Source organism: Haliaeetus leucocephalus, unplaced genomic scaffold (genome assembly GCF_000737465.1).
Source record: "Haliaeetus leucocephalus isolate CR32 unplaced genomic scaffold, Haliaeetus_leucocephalus-4.0 Scaffold741, whole genome shotgun sequence".
NCBI classification, from domain to species: domain Eukaryota; kingdom Metazoa; phylum Chordata; class Aves; order Accipitriformes; family Accipitridae; genus Haliaeetus; species Haliaeetus leucocephalus.
Genome location: NW_010973177.1, coordinates 2140306 through 2167261, shown reverse-complemented (window position 1 = coordinate 2167261; position 26956 = coordinate 2140306). Strand labels below are relative to the sequence as shown.

Sequence of the window (26956 nt, the reverse complement as noted above, 5' to 3'; positions counted from 1 at the left end):
GAATTAATGTGAATGCAAAGAATATATAGCTTTAAGATGCTTGTTACTTTAATAATGTGGAAGGGTAAATTATATTTGGATAGCTGTACAAAACTCTGCTGATCAACAGTTTTGATTTACAAAGTTGAGTTCTAAAAAAAAAAAAAAAGTAAGAAGATAGATTTTTAATGTGGGTTGTTTTTTTCCACACACAATTTTATGGAAAGGAGTAAATATTTTATGCGTAAGTCTCATAACTGTGTATGTATGTGTGCATATGTATGTATCCTGTAGTAATTCCATAATAGGAATACTTTGGCCTTATAGTTCAAACCCATCTTAGTGAAAGTATCCAATTGCTATGCCATTGAATACATTCCTGTATGGGTATTTATTGCCCTGCTTTTAGAATTGTGTAAAAGACCTCCCAGATGGGGGACAAATGAGACCTAGGAAATGCTGGTGTTTGTCGTTCATGTCATCTCACATTAGAGGCGAGGGAAAGCAGACAGTCTTCTGCATATTGAAGTTTTGGGAGGAGTGAGAGTTTTGTATATTGTTTTGATTACAATAACCCTAAGCCTTCAAAATACAAAGCTTGAGAAATGCAGGGTGGTGAAGAAGAACTCAGAAATAAGAAATACATTGTGAGGAGGGGAACAGATGCATATGTTCTCATAGCATAGGTGTCTAAATGAAACTGGTCTCTTATTGATCATTACAGAAGGAAATTCCCTGTGGAGGAGACATTCAGGTTGTGATTCACACAAAAATCTACAAAGAACTGCTGGTCCATTGGGCTCAGATCTGTTAAATTTATTAAAAAACTGTCTAGGGTGCCAAGGAAAGCAAGACAAAGAAATAGCTTATATCTATGTAAATTTATTCTATCTATTGAATGACTTCAGCAACATCTATCTTGTAGGTATGTGCTCAGTGACTGCCTTATTCTAATACAATTTTCCTAGAAGTTTTCTAGTATATAGCTAAAACTTCCATTAAAAACATGATTTAGTCTAGCAGCTGGTTGTTGTGTTTTAAATTTTTGCTTTTCAAGCAGGGTAGATACAACTTCACACCATCGTCTGAAATTTATACTTAAATCAAGGGACAGAAAATAGCTGTTGATGGTTTTCGTGTTTGAAGACATTGTAAACTTGAGGTAGACTTAATTTTTTGTTCATGCAGATTTATCCACGTTGTATAAAAAGAATATAAGCCATGTACTCCATGACTGCTAGTAAGCTTGAAAGTATGTATCAACATCTGACACACAAAAGTGACTTTAACTTTCTTGGTTACTTTTCTTCTCTGTGATGGAACATACTAAAAAGTAATATTTTTAATGCTTTAATGCTTTTAGCTACCTAGTTTTTAAAACTTTCTAAATGAAGGTTTTAAACTAAACCCTGTGAAAGGTTATCTTCCTTACTGTTCCCTCGTGGAGAAAAGCAGGGAATCTGCACATCTCAGGTGGTGGGAGCAAACTCCAAAATATACGTACACGAGATGCTGGTTGCTTTTATAATAATTTATAATGCTATTTAAGCTCTTCTGATTTCAGTGACTGCAGTATGACATGGAGAGAGACAGATTCTGTCCTGATAGTTGTAACGTCATGTACACTGTCACTTGCAACTGTCTCAGTTTGTGTTCCCAGAGACTGCCAAGCTCTTAGCCAAACACACATCATTCTTTGGGTCTTAAAACAGTACCCCAGTTCAGCTGGCAATTTGTATTTTAGGAGACCTTTCCTGATTGTACAATTTTTTTTCAGTTACACCTTGTTAGACCAACAGTTCTTTCCTAAAACCCAGTCCTCGCAGAGCCATGTTAGCCCACGTCTTTAAGACTTGCTGCCTGGAGGTCTTGACTTTCCCAACTGAAGCAGAAAATCCCTGCTTGGATTTTGCCTTCCTTAAAACTTTTCCACTCTCTTTAGATTTTTGTTTTCTGCCCTCTAATCCAATCAGTTTTCTTTTTTAAATGCATTAAAAAACTGCAGCCATCTCTGTTTCCCAAGGAGTCTGTGCTGCTCTCCTCTATACTCCTCCTCTGTTTCCCTCTCCTTGTCTTTGCTACCTTCATGTGGTCATACACTTATTTTGTCTTCTTTGCAATTCAGGGTCTGAAATTTCCCCTGTCTCATGGTCTCTTTAGATCTCCCATTCTCTGTTAACCCTTCTTACTTCTGTCTCCTTCTCATACCCTTGTTCTGTAGTCACATAAGGTCCTTCTCCTTGTCTCTCATGTTCAGTCATGGTTTCGTAATGTAAAGTAGAAAAAAAATAAAAAGCAAATGTATTTTTCTTGATCTCCTTTTTTTCCCCTTTACTTTAAAGATTCAACATACCTTGTTTGTTGTCTTTGCTTTCTCTACCAGTAGCTTACACTCCTATCTGAATCCTTCTCTGACCCTGGATACCTACTTCACACTATTCTGTTAGCCCATCCTTCTGATTGTGCTTATTTTTAGCCATTCTGTCCCTTTTCCCCCTAAATTTCCTTCCTTTCTCAAACTGAAAGCATTCCTAGTAAGCCTCTCTTAATTTAAGTCCAGAGTCTGAACATCTTATGTAGCATGTTACACTGTTGTCTTGGATGTACTTGCTTAGCAGAGTCAGCTGCAACAGACTTCCCAGGAGCTTACCCGATCTACTCTCTCTGCTGTCCTTTTGAATTGTTTAAAAAAAAAAAAAAAAAAAAAAAAGAAAAAAAAAAAAGAAAAAAAGAGTTTGCACCCATTAGTATCTAAAAGCTTTCCTCGAATAGTTTGGGTGTAACCCTTAAAGTTACATTTAAAATATAGAAAAAACCTTAGCTGAATACATCACACTTTGGTTCCTTTGGTTAATAAGCATTCAACTAATGGATGTAGGCTTGCTCTCTGTCTCTCTGCTAGTTCTTCAGCATTTTTCCTAATTTATAAAGTGTATGAAAGTAGAATTACTTCATGAGGATGTTTCTTTAGAAGCCATTAAAAGACTTGTCACAATATAACTATCACTTGATGTGGGAAGGGAGGAAATTCTTTTTATAAAGAAAGCAAATGATGAAGTATTGTCTACTTCTGCATCTGTTTTCAACTCTGAGTCCCAGTGACAGGATTCAAAATGAAGGGTTGATCTGCAATTGAATATATGTAAAGGTATCTCTTACTGAAATAACTTACCACTGATTACTTCAGGGCTTTTTTGGCATTTTTATGAGTCTTTCCAGATGAGCATTATTCCCAAAGTCTGAGTTGAATGAAAAAACTGTAGGATGTTGGGTTTGAATCTGGCAAGTGTGAAGGAAGAATAGTAGATTCTTTAAAAAAAAACAACAACAAAAAAACCTATACTAATATTTTATCACTTAAAATTTGTCTACATAACCTAAGCTATTGTTTTGTACCTGGGTTAGGGGCTAGAGGAATCTTTTTTTAGAAAAGAAAAAATCTGATCTTTTCACTTAAATGTGTGTTCTTCCTATGTTTATTCATAATACTTTTCACTGACGTATATGAGAACTTCTTTTTTTTGCTTAAAGAAGTTACTGTTTGCTAGTTCTTGATAGAGGAAAAAGTGTTTGTGTAGAAAAAAATTACTGAAAAGCAGTTGTTTTAGACAAACTAGGCTTTCTATTAATTTCGAAAGATAAAGTGAGGCTTGTGGTCAATGCTGCTTAATGGGAGAATGAATCTTGGTTTGCACTTTTGAAAGAAACTGTGTGTATAATAAGCATATTATCTGTTTTGCTAATAGTATCTATGATGAGGGACTCTGCAGGTTGCTTTTTGCCCATCTTGCCGATGGCTCATGACTGTCCAACAGAAAGCTTGAAGTGTGAAGATGTGAGGTCTTATATTCAGCAAATCACTGAAGCTGTGGCCTGAAAACTCTGTCTTGTTATTCAAAAATATTTATAATCTATTTTGAATTGCTTGTTATGTTTGGAAGCAACTTCAATTGTTATTCATGTTTGCAGTGCTCATCCTAAGAAATATGGCATGCTAAATGTCATTCCATGCAAATACTCTAATGCTAGCTCTTTCAGACCCTTTTCAAATCCATTAATTATCTTTTAGCTCTCAGAGAATTTAGTTTCTGAAAGACATTAAAGTTCCTTTTCTAAAATGATTTAAAATGCTTCTGATGAAAAAGGAGACATTGTACAGAATCTCAAAGAGTTGTTAAACAGATAAGTAGTGTCAGGGGTTCCCAAACCCAGCAGTGAATCTGCTGCAGCTCCCTGGCCCCGAATCCAAGCAGTAATGAGGCTAAGCATATACTCCCAGTAGGCACATGCACACAAACACATATATACAGCTTATATATACATATATATACAGCTGACCACACACATCAGACACTTGGCACTCACTGTTCTATGATTCTGTGAAACCCTGGCACAGGTTGCCCAGAGAGGTGGTCGATGCCCCATCCCTGGGAACATTCCAGGTCAGGCTGGACGGGGCTCGGAGCAACCTGATAAGTTGATGTCCCTGACCATTGCAGGGGGGTTGGACTAGATGACCTTTAAAGACCCCTTCCAACCCAAACCATTCTATGATTCTATGAAACAAACCCAACAGCACCAAGTGTCTTCTCCTTCTCCTCTTATGCCTCCATTTTTCCACGCTTGTTCCTCCCCAGATCATCTCAGTCCTTCCTTTTACTCACCTTCGGTTCCTCCTCTAAACATCACGTTGCAAGTCTTGTGCAGTCCTAAAATGTTCTTCCCCTGCATCCCGTAATGAACCCTGTATCCTTGATCAAGAAGCTAAAAATAGAGAAAAATGAAATGCATACAGGTGATTTTCTGTACACGTCCTTAATGATCCAGGCAGTTGAGGAGGTCTTGAACTGATGATGATCCTGGTTCTTGGTGAAGCCAGCTGACAGAGCCTGGGCTTGTTCTCTGCACTATTTTCAATAGATTTATTTCTGTTACAGCCCTGGCTGGAGTTTTTCTAGTCTTCAATTCACTTTTCAATATATTTTTTAAGCTTGTGTTAGTTTAAATTTATGACTTATGTCTCCCAGATATGTTTGTTATAAAGGGTAGTTGGCGTTTGATATATTGCCCAAATATGACAGTTTGACACAGATTTTAAAAAAGCACAGTGATATATGATTGAAAAATAATATAAATGAATATATTAGGTGATTTTTCCTTTTTCATACTATATTTATTTATATTGTCTTTCTTGAAGATTTTATTACTATCGTGACTCTATAGCAGGGAAGAATGAAATTGCTTTAGAATGTCAACTTTTGACAGTTGTCAAAAATTAAATTATACTCACAAATTGAAAGTTATAGAAATAGTGTTTCTTCCAGAAATATTTGACTTGAATTCTAAAATCAGATCCTAAAATTACTACTTGTTCTTTTAGAAGCAATATTTCTGTTAGGAAAGGTTTTATTTGAGAAAGGATTGCAGAAATATACTATGGTTTAAAAAAAAAAAAATCTATCAAGGGATTGTAACTAGGGCATCTTTTTCAGTAAATATTTTACTCCACCACCCATCACAGTGTAGTATTAGTATGCATGAAATTTCTTAAATCAGGTCAAACTTGGAAAATAGTTTCGCTGGGATTTTTAAAAAATAAATAAATAAATAAAAATAGGGTCTTACAAATTGGAAGAGGCACCATAGGCAGTTATCTTGCCTTGTTGTGTCTTCCAGAAGTAATTCCAAAACTGGGTAGGCTTAGTCCACAGTCGGTAATCCCCAGCAGTATTAAATGTACGGCCTTTTCAATTAAGTTTTGAGATAACCATGAACAACGTTCTGCAATAAGATTTTCCGGCATGCATGAAATCTGTATTTAAGTCCTCTCTGTGCGTAATTCAATACAGAGATTTGAATTGAAGTTTCTGACCCCTCAGAAGAACACTGTTACTGTGAAGCTATAGAGCACCATAGGACGAGCATCTCAGCCTCTCCTTTTGAAGCTGTTCTAATTTATACACTAGTGAAACATCATCTGGATTGCAGCTGAGTGCTTGAAATCATTATTGATTTGTTGGGCAGAAATTCTGAACTGAATTTCTTTTTGTTCAATCCAACATTAAAAACAAAGAAAAAGAAAAGTTTGATTCACCCTTTGAACTGGAAAATCAGTTATTTTAGTCTGTCAGATTGAAAGTGTTTGGAAGGAGGTTCCTTCCAGCCTGGCAATAGAGTGACCTCAGATGACTGTGTGTAGGTGCCCTCAAAAACTTCCATCACCAGTGATGAAAGTTTTTAACAGAGCAAAGGTAGTAAGAGTTTCACCAGCTGTCTAATGTAGGGATGGACAGGGCAAACCAGGGCGAGATCTGGAGCGGTGCAAAGACTTTGTCTTGGCTATTTAAATTGGAAAGTAGCCTGTTGAAGGGAGAAAGTCAAGGAGATGGGCTTGAGATTTGGTCATCACTCTATGCTTCAGTCGCTTTGCTTTGAATGAAGAGCTGGTGGACAATATGGGACGTGTTACAAAGCCAACCTGCACCCAAAGGGAAAGACAGGTTTCCTTCTGCACCGCCACTGTTATCCTGTCCTGTTGTCTCCACCTCTCCAGTCCTTCCCCCCTCGCTGTGCTGAATGATGAATTTTCAGTCTTTCAAAAACTGTAATTGGAAAACTTCAGGAGTGATTTTATAATGATTACACAGAAAAAAGTTGCTAACAAACTTACAGAAAAAATTTTCATTCTGTTGGTGAAGTGTTGTAATGAGGTGGTAAAAATATATTTTTCAATTAATAAAAGCAAGGTTTTCTTTGTTCAGAATGTAATTGTAAATACTGCTGTAATTCACCTAAAAAGTGGGAACCTTGGGTTCTGATCCATGTTACCAGGATTATTTCTGCTACTTACCCAGTCACATTTAATGAGAAAGATATAAGCAGTCTTTGGAGAAATAAACTTTATCTGGGAGTCTTCCTTGTACCCTCCTCAGTTCTTCTCCTTGCCTAAAGTATGTTTCCTTCTGTGTTCTTTATTTTTGACTGCATTTTCCATGGCAGTCATCCAACTTTAAAAGCAGTTGTGAAGAAGCTTCATTCTCCCATACAGATTAGGCTTTAATTTTGGATATGGTTTCAGAAAGTGGTAGTCGATGAGTAAGTAATAAAAATGACAGCATGAAAATTTGAAATACATTTCCTAATATCCAAATCCTAAAAGGTGCTTAGTCAATATATAAAAGACTTTAATTTATTGTCTTTCCATTTACCATTTTGAACACGTCTTTGTCTGGAGTACATTTTTCACATATTACAAAGGCCAATATTCCGAGTAATACTTTATAGAGTGAGGGAATATAAAATGTTATAATCAAATAACATGCGCTGCTTTCCTCTGAGAAGTGTCAAATTATAGTATTCTGATCCCCAGCTGCCTTGTTCTCTCTCAGTTTTAGTCCCTGTATCAGAGACAAATAATTTTTTAAACTTGAGGTCTGCAAGATATTATGGCTGCTGTTTATATATGAAAACCGGAAAAGGAGATCGTTCTGTAGTGCCTATGGAATTTAGAATTATTTTTATAACTACTAAAAATAAAAGCCTAGACTCTCCACTGATTTTGATTTGTGATGTTTGCAAATCTCATTCATCCATAATTGTTCCAAATTTGACATTCAGAGCTGTGCTTGGCTTTTTTTTTGTTTGTTTTCGTTTATAACCTCTGTTTATATTATTATGTGATTTCTACAGTATTTGATGAAACATATGTTGTTTTTCTTCACAAAAATCTATCAGTCCTATCTTCCTTCCACCTGTTTCTTTTGGACCTTATGTTTTTAAATTGTTCTTTATTTTATTACTTTGATCATGCTGTTATTTTATGGCTAACTTGCTAGACATCATTGTCCAGAAACATGTGCCTGCATTAAGTTCAGTTAATCTTAATATATTTCCCACTGGCTGAAGCAGTTTCCATTTTCTCCTCTCATTTGTCTTGTATTGTGCTCCTTCCTTGTTGCTTCTACATCTGAGAATGCTTTCTGTGCAGAAAAACCCTCTTTCTATTTGTTCTGAGTCTGTATAGCTAATAGAAAAAAAATCACTGTTGAGCTTTAGGACTGTCCTTTAGAGATACCTGGGTGTGGCAGAAATTTTGTTGAATTTATAGTATAACATTGGGAAAAAAAAAGAAATAGGTATAATTTCCTCATGAATATTATATGCTGGGAAATTAAAATTAAAAGAAAGTTTCAAAGTCAGAGGAATGAGGTTCTCGAATAACCCAGACAAAGTAATAACAGAGGCAGAAGGTGGTGAGGGAGTTGCAGAATAAATCTGTTTATGGTGAATACTGGAAGACTGTATGCTATGATTGCAGGTGGAAGTAAGTAACTAGACATGATGATCTAGGTATCCGTCCAGTCCTGTGTTCCTGCACACAACCTCATCTGGTTGAATGTAAGGATCATACGTGGTACTTACAAAGTTATTTTAGCCCATTTTTAATTCTATACAAAGCATCATACAATAGTTTGGGTTGGAAGGGACCTTTAAAGGTCATCTAGTCCAACCCCCCTGCAACGAGCAGGGACATCTTTAATCCAATCACGTTGCTCCGAGCCCTGTCCAGCCTGACCTTGGATGTTTCCAGGGATGGGGCATCGACCACCTCTCTGGGCAACCTGTGCCAGTGCCTCGCCACCCTCATTGTAGAACATTTCTTGCTTATATCTAGTCTGAATCTACCTTCTTTTAGTTTAAAACCATTACTCCTTGTCTTATTGCTAAGTCCCCTCTAAGTACTGGAAGGCTGCTTTAAGGTCCTTCTCTTCTCCAGGCTGAACAACCCCAACTCTCTCAGCCTGTCCTCATAGCAGAGGTGTTCCAGTCCTCGCATGATTTTTGTGTCCCTCCTCTGGACCTGCTCCAGCAGGTCCATGTCTCTCCTGTGCTGAGGACCCCAGAGCTGGAGGCAGTACTGCAGGTGGGCTCTCACCAGAGCGGAGCAGAGGGGAAAATCCCCTCCCTCGACCTGCTGGCCACCCTGCTTTTGATGTTGTAGCCCAGGACAGGGTTGGCTTTCTGGGCTGTGAGCGCACATTGCCGGGTCACGTCCAGCTTTTCATCCCCCAGTACCCCCCAGTCCTTCTCGGCAGGGCTGCTCTCAATCCCTTCATCCCCCAGCCTGTATCGATACTGGGGGTTGCCCCGACCCATGTGCAGGACCTTGCACTTGGCCTTGTTGAACCTGATGAGGTTCACATGGGCCCACTTGTCCAGCTTGTCCAGGTCCTTCTGGATGGCATCCCATCCCTCAGGTGTGTCAACCGCACTGCTCAGCTTGGTGTCATCTGCAAACTTGCTGAGGGTGCACTCGATCCCACTGTCTATGTCATTGATGAAGATACTGAACAGTACTGGTCCCCATACAGACCCCTAAGGGATACCACTCATCACTGATCTCCATCTGAACATTGAGCCATTGACCACTACCCTCTGATACCTTGAGGTTGCGTGGTAGGACAAACTTTTTATTTTCTTTGTTCATTTGTCCTTATTTCCACTTTCCCTTCCCCACTTCTTTCTTTTTTCCTCTGCACTTTGGCTATAGTTTTCTTGACTAATCCAATCTCCATTTTCTGCCTTTGCCTCAGTGAAAACTAAAGATGTGCGATTTGGGGTTTGTTTTTGCAATTCAATGTGAGGTGGAAATACTCAATTAGCTCTAAGCATGCTAGTTTAAGTAGCAGAGATGTGCTAGCTAGGCTAGCTTAGAAATCTATACGGATCTATACACCTGCTGACAAGTGCATGGAATAGATGCAGCTGATGATTATTCCTGATAGTTAAGCACAGTTTTTACACCTGTCATGTTTCTTAATGTACTTCCACAGTGACACCTATATATGCAGCTCTCACTGATGATTGTTTCTGTTCTCGTTAAAAATCTAACAATAATCACATACTGTTTATGAACCTTTTGTTATACAAAACATACTGATCTGCCTTTCTATCTGTTGGTGGTGGTCCGTAGATTGGCTTTGTGTTTTGATCCCTGCACCACAGTGTAATTTCACAGGATGAAGTTCAGGTATCTCTTTATTTCTCTGCACAGAAGCTCTTGCAGTTTTTAAACATTCATGTAATGTGTATAGTTATATAAGGGGCTATGTTATATTAACACTTGTATGGTATATGAATTCCGATTGAAATTGGCAGTAAATTGTGAGGGTATTAAAATGTTACCAAGTCAAGTTTAGATGAAAGATTGCTATAGTCTTTGAAAATTATTTTTTTTAATTTAATTCCCAATTTTGGGAAGATAGGCTTAGTTTTCATGTAGGTTGATGCTTTGGGCATGATTCCAGAAATCCTTGACAAGTTCTTTTATGGTGTAAAAATAACTGCATTGGGTCTCAAATATGGGTTACTGTAAATAATGTGTGCAGATTATGTGAACAGATAGTAGGAATGAAATAATTTAATTCTTTAAAAGTGCTATTGTACCTTCTATCTCTTGCTCTATGTAAAACTGCAAGTGCTCTCCTCTGCGTTCTTTGTTGTCTTCTTTCTCTTATCTTTTGATATCATAAGCCTGTACCATAGACTTTCCCTGTGCTGGTGACTCTCCTTGGTTGCCTTTTCTCCTTTCTTATGCTATCTAATACTGTGGTACCTTTTTCAATTCTTGTATTTAAATTTTTCCTGTTATTTATCTGTCTTAGCCACAAACCCCTAAATTGTCCAACATTAACATGCCTGTTTTCTTAATCCCAGTCAGGGTGTTGCAGAAAGGCTTTTTTTTTTTACTTTCTTTTTCTCTCATCAGAAAGCTGGGTGATCGGCAGGCAGCAATACCTCTTGCTATATTAATCCCCAGGCTACAGTGTGCTTGGAAGCGTGCCCTGTTCAGAGCCAGGTGGTCCTTGCTTCTCTTCCTGCTTCTGTCAAGTCGTTCACAGATAGGAGCTATGTGTAAGAAAGAGCACAAGTCAGCAAGGAAACAAAACTGACCCCTTAAAACATCTAGTGAGCTGATCAATCCCCTAGACTGATCAATCTCACCATCAATCCCACCCACCTCCTCACAGTGCTTGCCATGAGTTGACATTAGTAACTTGCTGCTCCTTCTGTTCTCAGAGATCATTGGGAATTTTTGATAAATTTTGTTTGGAAAATGTGGCTTGCTGGAAAATATCAACCCTTTGAAACTGAAGCTTATCTCAAAAAATATCAATTTCAACTAAACTTTTCATTGGGCAATTTTTTTTTTTTTAATGTGATAATAAAGAATGATGGAACTGATTCTAATTATGATTTTGAACTTAGTTCACAGTGCCTAGGGCATAGATACAATCTACCCGCTAAGTTGCTTGACTATAATGTATTTGTAAGCCTCTTCAAGCCCCAGAATGAAAGTAATATCCAGAGTGATGGAATCTGTCTGCCTAATGGAGAATGCCACAGTAGTTTTCTTAGCGCACTTCCTTTTCCATGCTTGTTAGAAAGTTGTGTGTGCTTTTCAAATGTTGTTCCTTTCTATACCTGATATGTTTCACTCAAATTTATTAATCACATTTCTCTTTACTATTCATAAATTGTTATGCAGAAACCCATTAAATGATTAAATTCAGGACTTTAATTGCTAGGACTCACATAAAAAGGTTTTCATTTGTCAGTTACATTCCTTGTAATCCTCTTTTACAATAATTATTACAATAAATTTACTATGCACAGTTCACCAAAACCATGGCAACTTTTCCTAGCAATTGCTCACTGTACTTAACAATTTGAACAATTGTCTCTTCTTTGTGTGATGAAACATTCTACTCATTTTGAACGTGCTTCTTGTCTCAGTCCTGCAGCTATCTGTTAGAGAAGGAAACACTTATTTTTAATTAGAAATCTCAAATTTTTAGAATAAACATAGAAGTTGTGGGAAAACTACTAGCTGAAGAAAGAAACAACAGGGTTCCTGCAGTGCTGAATCACGCATCCCAGTATCTTGCTGCAAGGCAGAAATCTGTTCTGCTTTGTACTGATCGTTGGAAGACAGTCCTGCCACTTTCAGTATCTGAACTACCTAAACAAGCACACTCAGTTTTTCTTGGAAAGGATATTATATTATTGGGTTCACTCCTGGCTGGAGTGCGAGAGCAAATTAGCTTGTGTACAGCCTTGGACAATCAGGTTTATGAGACCACTGGAACAAAGGAAGGAGAGAGCCAATGTGGCAACACAGATGCTGCTTTGAGATAAAAAGAAACGTTTTCTTGGTGTTCTGTAGAACACTGAAGTTCAGCTGCATGACTTTTGCCAGGATACAAATAAGGCCACCTTATAATTCAGTTGAGTTTGAATTTTGAAATTTGCTTCTGTGTTTATTGATATCTTAAGAGGTCCAGTGTGTTTTCATGTTCCCTAGTACCAGCCACAATGCCGAACATCTAAAACGTTCATGTTGATGTTCGTGAACTCTCCAGTTCAGTGAAGGCTAACCAGTTGTTTCGTTTATCCCTGAAGGATGTTAAACTGCAGGGTAGCTGAGAGCTGCAGACAAAGAGGGATTAGAAATGGTAATGCATTCTCACATCCAAAACAATTTGCTTTTGAATTGAAATTTAATTAATGTTTTATTGTACTTAAGTGTATCAGTGAAGTTTCAAATGCACTATTAGTCTGACTATTAATTAGAAAAGTTCTTTCTAAAATGTAGCATTTGTGAAATAATTGTTTTAGATTGTCATAGATATGTGGCTAAATATCTTAAAGTTCTGTATTCTTGGTATTTTACTGTCTCTTAGGAAAGAAGTAGTTGGGTTAATTAAAATTACGTATTTCAATGGTCTATGAAGTGAATGAGATAGTGTGCTATTGGATCTAAATGTGAATATTGAATCTAAAATACCTACTAGTTTTAAGGATATCCACTGTGCTTTTGAATACATAGTGATTCATCTTCCATCACTCTATCTGAATGTCAAACATAAAGTGAGTCAAATTTAAGTGAACTAGATTGTCTGTGTAATCAATTCCAGAGAGATGCAGTTCTAGTCGCTGAAATGTAATGGGAAGAGATCAGGCTAGATCATGTATGTCCTTTTCTGGCCTTGAAATCTATTAATACGATGAGAACAGTGGTCATTCTTCCACAGACGGAGAATAAAATCCCAACTGCGAGTGAAAGGGGAAATGAGTTTAGGGGACACAGTAGTAAAGATTTAAAAAAAAAAAAAGTATTAGGGAAGGGGAGATGAATATTGAACAGCCATTCATGTGAAGCTTTGGGAATTCTGAATAGCATTTTTAATGCATATTAATGTTTAGTAAGTATACAGCATTCTTCAGTATGAAAATACTCTACAAATTCTCAAATTTTAACAAATGATTATACAACATTAAATAGAGATTACTACTGAAATGAATGATTTTCAGTTATGGAGAGTGGATTTTAAAGTACTGTAAACAAAATAGGATGTTTTCAGGTATGGAGTAAATAATCCATATGATTATTAAGGTAGGAGGAATATAGACAGTGAGAAACCAACCATCAAAGACCAGATTTAGTTCATTATTCCTGAATCAGAAACTTGACTATTGGCAAGTAAACTGGAATGGACAGTAGGTGGTCCTACTCTGGTGAGTTTCTAGACAAGTCCAAAGGGGATAAAATTGCAGATGTTTGCATCCTGAAGTGTTTGGTTTTGTTCGTTTTAATAATGAGAAAGCATCCATGAGGAAAGCATTTAAAATGTTCTTACTTTATTTAAATACACTGTATTAGCAATTATGGGTTATTCGAATCTATCATATTATCATTTAGTATCATCAACACTGTTCTATAAGGAATCTACAACTCAGTTTGGGTCTATACATTATTATCATTTAGAATAGCTTCATAACAATGCTTTCACTCCAATTACAAGGAGAGCACTCTAAAATACTTTAATTAGGTCGTGGATCAGTTGTCACATCTTTTTAGTCTTGGATATGTAGAACAAAAGACAAAATCTAAAAGAGATGGATTAAGTGGACCATAGCTTTATTAATTTCTTCCGTTTGAGAACTGCTCAGGAGTGGTACATACAATCAAGCTGTCATTGTTTCCTTAATTATTTCCAGGTGTTTGGAGTATTGTCAGCATCCCCTACTGATCATAGCTGTTCTCTAGATTGCTGCCTTGTGCCCACCATCTTCTATCTCTTAATAGACACTTCAAGGCTTTGGAAAAATGTCATTTCCTCAATGTATTAACCATTAAGAGCTTTAGTCCATTCCTTTCTTCATAGGTAGATGCTCACCTTTAAGTCTGCTTATGATTCCAAAAGTTCCAGTAGCCCAACACAGCATTTTTATGCACCCCTACCAAAAAATGTGCCAATATTCAACATTGATACCTCTCAGCTATCCCTTTACTCTTTTTTCTTGTATGCCATATCCAGCAACTTCCACTAGACTAAAATAGGAATTACTTTTTCGAAGACATGGATCAGAAGGCATCTTCTTTACCTGCAACAAGTCCAATCAATGATTTCCATAGCAAATGGTGTATAAAAATTGTCAGCTTTTTATGTGTGCATGTGAAGTGTATCTATCTCTACAGGGCCTTTTTTGTAAACTGCATGGAATCAAATTCATAGTTTGTTATTTAGATGGTATGCATTTTACAATTATTTTTCAATGTGTTCTCAGCCTATCGTGTCGGCTTTGGTGTTTGTCTGACGTAAGAGAAGACAGTTCAGTTTGATGAGCAACTAGAAAATGAGTATTTTTTTGTCTGGTTAGGTTTTTGCCAGCTTATAGAAAACCAGTTTCCCATAGTGGGAAATGCCTGCCAGAGTTGGTGTAGTGAAGACAGCAGGAGTGTGCATGTGTGTGTCAGGCAAAGGAAGCGCAATTATTGCCGCTCCAACTTAGTCGTTTATCATAAGAAAATTGGTTGAAGAGAGTAGCTTCTTTTAAACAGCATTCCTGTTCTGTATCCATAAAAGACAGTGATTGTGCCTTTGTATTCAAGATGCTGCAAATTACATATTAGTCCGAAATAAGCCATGATCAAAATATTTGTTTTGTTTTTGTCACTACTGTTAAACGTTATGTGACTGCATTTGAAGAAAAGAGCTAGTAAGATCCAGAGAGTAGATCACCTTGACTTCCAGTGTTAAGAAATTGTACAGTTCGGGTCTTGTTCCAGGACTGCCATGGTACCAGCCATAGTGCATGCTCCTGAAGTTGGTTGATATCTGGAGGAAGGAGAGATTTCACAGAATCGCAGAGGCTGGGAGGGACCTCTAGAGGTAGCCTAATTCAATGCCCCTACTTAAAGCAGGGTCAGCTAGAGCAGGTTGCCCAGAACTGTGACCACTCACATTTTGGATATCTCCACTGATGGAGACTCCACAACCTCTCTGGGAAGCCTATTCTGGTTTTCAATCATTCTCACAATAAAAATAAAAATAAATAATAGTAACAATAAATTGGAAAATCCATGGGACTAGGTGATCTTTAAATGTTCCTTGCAACCCAAACCATTCTATGATTCCCCTTGTCATCTCATTGTAGAAGTCTGTCAGATTGATTGGGTGTGTTTTCCCCTTCATAATACTATTCCCAATCACTTTCTTTTCCTTCATAAATTTGGGAATGGCTTCCAGGAGTGTTTGCTCCATCTATTTTACAGGGATTGAAGTGAGGCTAAGTGGCCTATAGGTCTCCAGACCCACTTTCTTTCCCTTCTCAAAGAAAGGAGTGACACTTGCTTTCTTCCCATTTTCTGGAAGCTACCCCAACCAATCACCCTGACCTTTCAAAGGTAATTGAGAGTGAACAGGGGCAGCTCTTTTGGCATCTGTGGGTGCGCTCCATCCAGGCTCATTGGCATGCGTATTGCTGTGGAATACTTTTAGATTCAGTTTTGGAGAAAAAGTTTCTTTACTGCGCTGAGGTTGTTAGATTCAAAGTAAGGGTGATTCAGAACAGTTGTTGTAGCTTCCTGGGCTCGTTAGAGCTCTTTAGAATGAACACTGCAGAGAAAGCTGTTTTTCCAGTGTTTCTCTACAAATTGTCCCTCTATACTTTGAGGCACTTTCCTCAATTTTAGAGCTCTGCTTTCCATTTAATATTTTGAACAGGTTAAAACAGTCGTGGCTGCCCAGGGAAGTGGTGGAGTCACCATCCCTGGTCGTATTTAAAAGACGTGTAGATGTGGTGCTTAGGGACAGGGTTTAGTGGTGGACTTGGCAGTGTTAGGTTAATGGTTGGATTTGATGATCTTAAGGGTCTTTTCCAACCCAAATGATTCTATGACTTAGGCATGCCCAGTCTATTTAAAAGTTTCCTAAGCAAGGCTGCCTGGGATTCCCAAAGACAAGTCTTATCAGTAAAGGCTGGTTATTTAGCCTGCTTATTATTTTTGTAAATATTAGTAATCTGTTACTCCACTTAATATGGCCACACTGATATTTTTAAACAGCTTTTTATCTGAATGTTTGTAAATTAAATCCTATGAAAGCTCACATTTATGAAAATAAAAGGGTTGCTTTTTTGTCAGTTACACTTGCAGGTTGTTTATTTTTTGAAAAAAATCATGTCATCATCCTTTAATTTCTCTTTGATATACATACTTAGATAAGTACATATATTTTTGTGTGTGTATCTGTCTAAGAACATTACAGAATACTTACACATTTCTATTTTTTATTAACACTTTCCCTAGATCCTGGTGTAATAAAAATATTTTCTTTTCAATAAAAAGTAGGAAGCAATCAGCCTAACAGTTTCTGGAAATATGTTCAGAAAATATAAAATTTTCTGAATGGATGTGTGTATATCTGTATATAGTCTTTGAATATGTGAATATATATATGTACATGTATATAAAATTATAGGAAAAAAATTATAGATTTGTTGACTTCATCTGTTTTTCTGCTTTTTCTTCCTTTAGGTTGATTTTCACCTTCTATATGTAGTAATCACTTAACATCTTTCTAGTTGTTTGGGGCCTTAATCCGTTTCAAGACTTTAATGATGAGAAGTAACAATTTGAATAGGATTCAGCATGAGACATGCAATGGATTGTACATTCCTTTTGCCCTTTTGATGTTCATTTTTTGGAGTGTTCAGTTTTTGGCTTATACTGAATCATTCGGCATTTTCGTGACCTTAGCAATCATCTCTTGATAGCTTTTTGCAGAAGTTAAGCTTGTAGTGCTTGAATTACCTTACACAGATTACCAGGTGACTTGTATTTGTACACCATTCTGGTTAAATACATGTAAACACATCTTTAACTGCTCCTATATGAGTGCCTGAATTTAATATCCAAAATGAAATGACATCATATTTTGAAACTCTAAGGGAGAAGGGGTTTTTTGAGAATCAGGTCTAACAGACTCCATTTCTAGGTGCTGCTACTTTGTTAGGAGAAAGTGACTGAGTATGACTAAATCTAATCTTTCATTACCCCTCAAGGAAGGACAGGTAGAGTAGGTCCCCCAGTCAAATCCTATCAGAGCAAGCTGAGTGGTCTTGATAGTAATGCTGGGAGACGGTAACTGTAGGTTTGAACCTTCTCAAGCTGATGAGATCCCAGAACCTAAATAATAACTCTGGACACATCTTCTAGTCATTACTGAAGTGCAGGAAAGTGGTTTGTTGTGTGGCTGTTGTCAGATTCACAGAATCAGAGAATGGTTGAGGTTGGAAGGGACCTTTGGAGGACATCTGGTCCAACCCCCCTGCTCCAGCAGGGCCACCTAAAACAGTTGCCCAGGTCTGCGTCCAGATGGCTTTTGAATATCTCCAAGGACTGGAGAATCCACAGCCTCCCTGGGCAACCTGTGCCAGTGCTCATTCACGCTCATAGTCAAAAAGTGTTTCCTGATGTTCAGAGGGACCCTCCTGTGTTTCAGTTTGTGCCTGTTTCCCCTTGTCCTGTCGCTGGGCACCATTGGAAAGAGCCAGGCTCTGTCCTGTTTGCATCCTCCCTTCAGGTACTTACTGGTAGTAGTAGTACTACCAGAAGTAGTACTACCAGTAATCATTAGAATTCAGGAGCTGAGCTGAAGTTCACTGTTAGTTTTTTGGTGGTGGTGGTGGTGGTTTGGGGTGGGGTTTATTTGGTTGGTTTTAGTTTTCATTTGGTTTTTTTGTTTTTTTTTTTTTTTTTTTATGATAAGCATTTCTTATGTGGCTAATAGGGGCTTTCTCCAGTGTAACCCAACTAAGAATCTTAATTTACAAAATGTAAATTAAATGCATGCTTTTTTCTCAAAGCAAGGTGCCAAAGAATCTAGTGCAGGGGTCTTAGAAAGAAAGTGGCTGACACTCCGTGTCTAACAAAAAAGGTATATGAATCCTGCAAGGTATCAGGTGAAGTATTTCTTGTAGCTGCAAATACTATGTCCTAGAAAACTGCAGTTCTTATCACACATATTCCAGAAACATAATTGTTTCATAGGGCTGCTGAAATGATTATAGGAATGGATATTCTATGCAATAAGTAGAGTGAAGTACTGCCTTTAATCCGTTATGGCTCATCGCAGAAATGCATGAAGAAAAAAAAGGACAATAGGAAACACAGTGGAAGAAGAATACTCACTTAAATTGAAGGACAAATGAGGCATGAGAAGAAATGGATATAAATTATCTACAAATACAGTCAGTATGGAATTAAAGTGTCTCTAATGAAAAAAACCTGTCAGATTCTGGAGTTCATTTTGGAATGAGTTTCCTGCTTCCAGTAGGATTAATTGGGGTTAAATGTCTGAGCTGTTTCTAAGATGGAAGCTTGATAAGTTTATAAGTGTAGTTATTATCATATTAAGATTATTATTAATTATATTACGACATGGCTGTCTGCAGTGGCAAGGAAGCAGACCTGATGACTCAAGACATCTGTGTTTCTTGTGTTGACCTAAATTTAACTGAAAGTAATTTAATATAGATTACAGAATACCTTGAAATGAATTTACAAAGAAATGGATAACTGCAAGTAAAGTTGGCTTTTTCCAGATAAAAAGGTTTCTCTGAAAAATAATTTGAGTAGCTGTAGCTCTAACATTACCTTTGGCCTAAGAGTGGTTTGATACTGTTGCTGTACAAGGATAAAAATATGTTAACTGGCACTAAGATAGACAGTCCTTCTTCCTCCATAACAGCTGGTTTTCTAGGTTATTAGATTTTAAATTGTGAACTACTAATTCTTTATAAGTTTTAAACAACCTGCTATGAACTTTTATATTAACACTTTGTTTGATTTGCTTATTTGTTTATGGCTATTTAATACTTTCTACTAAATTATTTTGGAGAAGATTTATTTCACCTAACTCTAGCTTTCTAAGGTTAAATAACTAATCCAAACTTTTTAAACTGTGTTTTTGACCCTCCGTGTCTTTTCCCTCTTTCCACCAGTGTTGATTTTTCAAATATATTTGCTAGTTGTATCTCCTTGGATAGCCAAGCTTAAGAAGATAATTTTCCTGCTTGCTTTCCTGGTGCCACTGGCTGATTATCAAATATTATTTCCGTCTTTCATAGTTCAATATTAGTTTTTATCTGAAGCAACAGACTGGTAATTTGGCAGAAAAGAGTAGAGTCTCTTCAGTACCAAAATGGAAGTTAAAGAATTTGCAGGCATCTGATTCCAAAATCCAGAGCTTGCTTTGGCTGCTGTTTCATCTTGGATATACCTAAAGTTCAAGTACTTTCACATACAAAAGTTTTGTTGCTGGATGCTCAGAATCACTTCCATCTCGTCTGAATCCTTAGAGTTTAAATAAGGGAAAGCCTTGCTGGGCTTTTCATATAGTTGTGTGTATCCCCTTGGATTCAATCAGCTAGATATGCTCTAAGAGTGCTTATTGGATCAAACTTTCTACAAAAGGCTGTGACAGTTGGTTTCCTTTAATAAATAACCGAAGGGAAGATGATGCCTTCCCACTTGCTACACTGATTAGATGAATGCAGTCATCCACATTTTGGATCAAATACCCAGCTTAGGAAATTCAAATCTAACCCTTGCCCACATGCTAGACTCTAAGCTATTCTGTGGTTGCTCTCAGCCTCTCCTTCTACAGGGAATTTTTTGAGTCACTGACTCAAAAATAATAACAATAATAAAAAAAGATTTGTGGGAATTTCATTCCCAATTTTTAGCACACTCTCAGGCAAGAGTTGTTGACTTTTTTTTCCAAAACCTGTTTGATTTAAAGTATGTGTCAGAAAAATCTTTGTGGCCTCAGAGTTCCCCGCTCCTTGTTTCAGTGATTTTTGTCACATAAGTAAAATGCATGGGAATGTAGGTACAGCAAACTGTGGTCCTCCTCGGCAGAAACCTTGTTGTTTCTCTGCAGAGACCAGGTACCTAGAACTTTGACTCTGCAATGCTGAGCAATATAACATTTAAGCATGTTTAGGAATTTGTTTTATTTTCTCTTTATCTGACAACGATTGTTTATTCATTGTCTCTTAAGAAATCTTTTGAGTGTTTTGGCAACCTTATGGAAATCTAAGAAAAGTATGCAGCCTTAGAAATGAGCCATTTGAATATTTCTACTGAAATTGTATATTATCAGCTTATCATCCAAGATACACTGGCACACAAATTATAATAAGAACACACAGTTCTAATGGTAATATAATAAGAAAAGAGTTCTGATTGAAATTATTCATTGTGGCTGTCTTAAGTCTCTCCCCCACTATTTACATTGTCTTACGGGAAGTTATGCCACCTGGGATTTTTTTCGAGTATTGTTATAATGGTCTTAAAAGCAATGTAAATATGCTTTGATTTCATATTAGAAGTACTTCCTTTCTGAGTTTCTACACTGGAAACAAAACAGGATTTTTTTTTATTTTTTAATAATAGCAAAGCTTGGGTTAATAGAAAATCTCATTTGAAATGGTGTTTGCTCCTCCTTCAGCCTGATTTCCTAGGAAAATGATGTTGCATAATTATTGATCTGTTGGTAACCCCTAATATATTTAAATTATTGTCCAGTTTCAACCTATGCAAAAGGATGTAAACATAATTTTAAAAGTTTAAAAAAATCAGCAACTGGAGAGAGAAGAAAACAAAATAAAAACTCAGACTTGTGTTCACACCAAGAGCAAGGCAGGGACAATTCAACATTCTCTTTGCCACTGGCTGGCTGTTGGGCAACACATGTTTCTCTCTGAAAGTGTCAAAATATGATGGAGTGGGTTTTCAGGCAGTATAGTAGCAAGATAGGTGAAAATTAACACAACCCTATTAATTCAGCTGTGCAGGCATAAACCATTATTATATGAATTAATAAAATTGTGGTTTGAAAAGAAGGTCATAATAACCAAACTTAAATATAGAAACTGCTGAAAGTTTCTGATGCATTTAGAGAATGCTGAATTTTAAAAAAAGCAACTTGCATACAGAGCTGTCTTTCAGCAAAGGCTAAAAATTTAAAGCAAGCTAAGTCAGTAGATTGCCTTAAAAATCAGTTTTTGCTTGGCGTAGCCACAACATAATTCCAGGTAATATGTCGATGGGATTGTATTCCATAGCTAGGCTGGCTTATTTGAAATACTTTTAACAAGTCTGCACAGCAGAACACAATGTATTTTGGAGATACCCAAGCTGGTCTGAAAAAAACCCTGCGTAACAGCAGGGCAACCCTACGGAGCTACGCTAGCTTGGGTCTGGAGTTGTCAGCGTGGCACCGTCGAACCTAATTAGAACTGGCTCTGAGCAAGACTCATCAGCTGGTACATGACAGGGTGCAGGTCCAGCGAAGTTGCTTCTGACCATGGAGACAGCGAGCGCCTGGGATCTGGGGTTAGAGGTTTCTGTACTGGGTTGTTTTCCATGGCCTTTTGAAGTCCTTTAAAATACGCAAGTGTTTTTGCTCACAGATTGGATTAATAGTAACATCTCTGAATTTCTAGTTTTTAATGCACAATTTTTCTCCCATTTCTTGAATTATGAAGGAAGATGATGCATTTTCACTTCGTTATTTTTCAGCTGACACTGTTAAGAAGTAAGGTGGTGTAATCACCCATTTCCTACAAGGATGAAGGTAGATAGCAAGTGATGCATGTTTTCCCTGTTGCCTGGAATAACGTTCTTTTAGTTCATAACAAATTTTAAGATTGCGGCTTACTCAAAGCCATTCTAATAACCTTTCTGAATCGGTGAATTTTTCTGTGGGCCTCAGCATTTTATATGAAGTTTATTTTATGTATTCTAGTTAATTCATCCTTGATGTTCACATCACAACTAGGAGTCAGCTGGATTTCAGTTCTCATGTTGCACTGGTGCTTGCAGTATAGTTATTAGTATAAATATTTAGATTTTAATTTTAATGATAGGTCCAGGTTCCTGTTCCTCTATCTAGAGCCATATTATTTGGCAAGTAACTTGTGAAATAGAAATGCATCATTCTGTTTTCTGGATGATTAGTGAAAAACTTATTTTTAAGTGTCTAGAATTGTTTTGGAAAATTATAGGCTGATATATGTTCTACATTTCTGTATGGTCTATGCGCTATATTGTTGCTTTTCTGCTAGTTACAAAAAAAAGGAACGTCCCATGGCAGAAGTCCCTTCACTGTCTTCTGTGAGACATAATATGAAAGCAAAAGATAATGTGCCACTCCTTTTCACTTACCACTGCATTAAGCTGTTAGTTTATTTGACTTCCAGTGGTGTGCTGTTTGTTTTTCGTTCACTAAGTCTTTCTCACATAACAGATTTTACCTGATCTCCTTGTGATGTTAACCATATTTCTGCATAATTTAATGTAACATTTACCTTTTGGTTGGGCTTCATGTTCTGTGTTGGGTTAAATTAGATTATCAAATCTTTGAAAGGTGATTATGATTTTAAAAAAATCTTTTATGCCCAGTTATGCAACTTATTCCTTGCTGTAAATACAGGGGGGAAAAAAGTTCCCACTTTCTGATTTGAAGGTCTTTGCCACTGGTATCTTGCCGACTTCTCCGAATGCTTTGCACTGTCCTTGGCTCACCTTTCTTTCTGATCTGATATTTCCTTCATCTTCACCCTGTCCTGATTTTGCTACTGTATTCCAACTTAGTCCTAGTCTTACTCCTTTAAAAGCAGTATTTCCTTAAGTAGCTGAAAATTATTAGATCTCAGCTTTACAGAAAGAACTCAAGCTCTTTCAGTGCTGGTAGCATTAAGTAATGTTTATTCTTTTTTAATACTTCTGTCTGCTAAAAAGAAGTAAAGCTAGTCCATAAAATCTTGATTTAGTTACCAAGTACCAGGTTGAATAAGATCCTTCCTGCTGGAATTAAACAGGAATAATGTGTCCAGGCACCCGCATGTTTCATTTGTTATGCAAGAGAGTGTTTTGGTTTGTCTGCAGAGAGGCAGCTGTAGGGATGTCCTGGCAGTTGGGGATGGTGAATAACTAGAGTGAGTAGAGGAGACTGGGCAGTGAAATCATAGCAGCGATGGTCACAAAGGGAATCGCGAGGTTCAACAAAGTCAAGTGCCGGGTCCTGCACTTGGGTCACAACAACCCCACGCCACGCTACAGGCCTGGGGAAGAGTGGCTGGAAAGCTGCCCGCTGGAAAAGGACCTGGGGGTGCTGGTCGACAGCCGGCTGAATATGAGCCAGCAGTGTGCCCAGGTGGCCCAGAAGGCCAACGGCATCCTGGTCTGTATCAGAACTAGTGTGGCCAGCAGGAGCAGGGAGGCGATCGTCCCCCTGTACTGGGCACTGGTGAGGCCGCACCTCGAGTCCTGTGTTCAGTTTTGGGCCCCTGACTGCAGGAAAGACATGGAGGTGCTGGAGCGTGTCCAGAGAAGAGCAACGAAGCTGGTGAAGGGTCTAGAACACAAGTCTCATGAGGAGCGGCTGAGGGAACTGGGGCTGTTTAGTCTGGAGAAGAGGAGGCTGAGGGGAGACCTGATCGCTCTCTACAACTGCCTGAAAGGAGGGTGTAGTGAGGTGGGTGCTGGTCTCTTCTGTCAAGTAACTAGTGATAGGATGAGAGGAAAAGGCCTCAAGTTGCAGCAGGGGAGGTTTAGGTTGGATATTCGGAAAAACTTCTTCACTGAAAGGGTTGTCAAGCATTGGCACAGGCTGCCCAGGGACGTGGTGAAGTCCCCATCCCTGGAGGTATTTAAAAGACGTGTAGATGTGGTGCTTAGGGACAGGGTTTAGTGGTGGACTCGGCAGTACTAGGTTAATGGTTGGACTCGATGATCTTAAAGGTCTTTTCCAACCTAAATGGTTCTATGATTCTATGATTGGGAAAAAAAAAAAACAACTTTTATTAGGAGTGATAGCTGTTCCAAGTGGAGGAGAGCAGAGTAAGTATCTGAGCAAGAAGGCAAGGGCTGGGGAGCATGGGTGATGGAGAAGGATGTAGTTTGAAGGCAGAGTTGTAAAAAGCTACAATTACGTTGGTGCTGTTGGGGTGCTCTGTCCCGTCCTCCCTAGCAGCGCAGGTGAGTTCTGTATTTCGATAACACACACTGCTGTTTTTCTTACATTGTGCTGGTTGCAATCAGCAGTCTGTCTTGGTGTTTAGGTTTCCTTTTTAGTTGTTGTAGGTGACTACTCTAGAAGAAGAACAGTTTGGTAATAAAGAAAAAAAGGCAGAGAGTATTGAGGCAATTGCTACACGTGTTTTAAAAAAATATATTTCTCCTGAACAATTCAATATTCAGTAACTAAGCCATTAATTTTTTCCTAACAGTAGTTAGTTTATTTAGTGAGTTGTTTATACTTTCTGGAAAAAAACACAAGTATAAAACTCGTCTTTAAGTACCATTTTTTTTTTCAATTCTAGGAGAAACAATGAGAATTGCCTCTTCGGAGTTTGCTGACGACCCATGCTCCTCAGTGAAACGGGGCACCATGGTGCGGGCTGCTCGCGCCTTGCTTTCGGCTGTCACTCGCTTACTCATCCTGGCTGACATGGCTGACGTCATGAGGCTTCTGTCACATCTGAAAATTGTACGCATTTTTAACGTTCTGTATTGGGTTTGCATGTTTTGTGTGTAGAAAAATAAGGAACAAATCAGTAATGGATGTCACTGTTTGCATTTCTTACTCTATTTCACTGGATTTTTTCTTAAAGTGCTGATAAAGAGGTAGGAGATAACATTTCTACATTAGTCTCATTCATTTTCTGGTTTTGCAGAAATTAATTTTTGGACACTTAAAGTAGAAGTTGTCAGATACCTTCAGTGACTGGACTAATACTTCTCTTAAGCAGCTCTCTGAACTGAACAGATGCAGTTACTTAACTCCGCATCTTACCCCATGGTTTACTAGCTCAGTACTTGTAGAGTACTGCTATCTTGTGGCAGAGTTCAGGTACTGCAGTTGTTCCACTTTTTTTTAATTTTTTTTTTTTTTCCCCTTCTGCACAGCTTCTGGTTGTATCGAAAGATTGAATCTTTAATTTGGAGTGAAACAATAGTACAAGCGTCTAATCAGTCATAAAAGAGGAAAAATAGAATAAAGAGGAATTAAAGATTGCCAGATAGTTTGGTATGGATTTGTGTTCACTTTTGGCTACCACCATTCACGTTTTTATATAGGAGTATTAAAAGACTTTGCAGATGAAACTGGGAAATGTAATTTTCTTTTTTTTTTTTTTGTGCTGGTTATTGGACTATTTCAATTTTATTGCATAAACAAATAAACAAAAACTCTGAAACAAAATAAAATTCTGCAGAAAATCATATACAGAATATTTAAAGCCTGCAGAGTGCCTGTCTGAATTTATCAGAGGAAACAGAGAGTTACTTCTTTTTAATAGCTGTCCAAACAGTGTTTTCTTTTTTTTTTTTTTTAATTTATTTTTTCTTTTTAACAGTGTAACTGTACAACAATATTATGTTCTGGAAAAACAACAAGTACCCTTTAACTTGCAAACTGTGCAGATAACCTAGATAGTTTGAAAACAGTTTTCATAATGAAAAAGGCAGATTTTTCTGCACAGATTCTAGTGAGCTCTGCTTTAATGAACAGAATGCTGCTCTCGTAATTGTCAGCACGTGGCTCGGATCATGTGCAGTGTAAGCATTGTCTCTCTCGAATATGCTTTTAATTTTTCCCCACTATAAGACTCCATGCAACTGTAATTCAAATAGTCTTTTGCTAGTGAGGCTAACACTTTAACATTACAAACAATTTTTTTTTTCCTAAACATTACGATTAAAATTCGGATTCTAGCTCTTTCATAGGCAATGAGAAGTACTGTTCTCACATCTGAGATTTCTTCCTTCTATTACAGCTCTGTACTATGTTATGTAAAACACAAAAGTCCAATCCTGTTTTGTAAGTGGGTGTATTTACTTACACAGTTTGCACCCTAGATTTGCAAGGGCAGTGTATGGCAATGTTGTTTGTAATCTCTGCATTTATCAGATGTTACTATGAATCCTGTTTCCAAGAAGCCAGACATCTCTGATTGATTTTAGGAAAATTCAACTTACAAACCTTAAATGTTGTGGGGGGGATCAGGTTAAAAAGGGTAATTTGTTTCTGAGGATTGACAGTATAAACATTTTTATCTTAAGATTTTATAATGCAAACTAATTTTAGATGAATAAAAAATAAATTACTAAGATAAAGAAGTGTTTATATTTTAAAAAAATTATGAAGGGACAGCTCTTGTATTGACTCAAAGGTAACATTCAAAGACTGGTGTAAGTTAACCATAAAATTAATAAACGGAAATCATTCTGCATGTCAGAATTACGAAGCCTGATTTATACTGAAACATACTGTAGTTTTCACTGAAAGCATGTCAAAGGAGTGAGTTACACTTCAGGCTTCATGGGAAATAGTGCATTTTAATTAATGTTTTAGAGTGAATACATGCAGATGCTTTCGGGAAGGACACTTGGTCATTTCTTCCAGATTATCTTTTGCATTACTAAAATTAGTAATAGTGCTTATTGCAGTGAAGCTTGTGTAACGCTCATAAAATGGCATACATTAATATAGTATGTGATCATGCACAGACAGAATTATGAGTCTATTGTAATTAATTACATGGTAGTTAATCAGAGGAA

The 26956-nt window shown here is 37.4% G+C and overlaps 1 protein-coding gene across 3 annotated transcripts in view; it reads left to right on the top strand.

The window, feature by feature from the left end:
- Positions 1 to 26956, top strand: part of CTNNA2 (catenin (cadherin-associated protein), alpha 2) — a 457589-nt gene that overhangs the window by 45010 nt on the left and 385623 nt on the right. For all 3 annotated transcript variants that reach the window (XM_010580746.1, XM_010580747.1, XM_010580745.1), the window contains exon 3: positions 24718 to 24884. In XM_010580746.1, coding sequence (XP_010579048.1) covers positions 24718 to 24884 — 167 coding nt within the window. The remainder of the gene's footprint in view (positions 1 to 24717; positions 24885 to 26956) is intronic.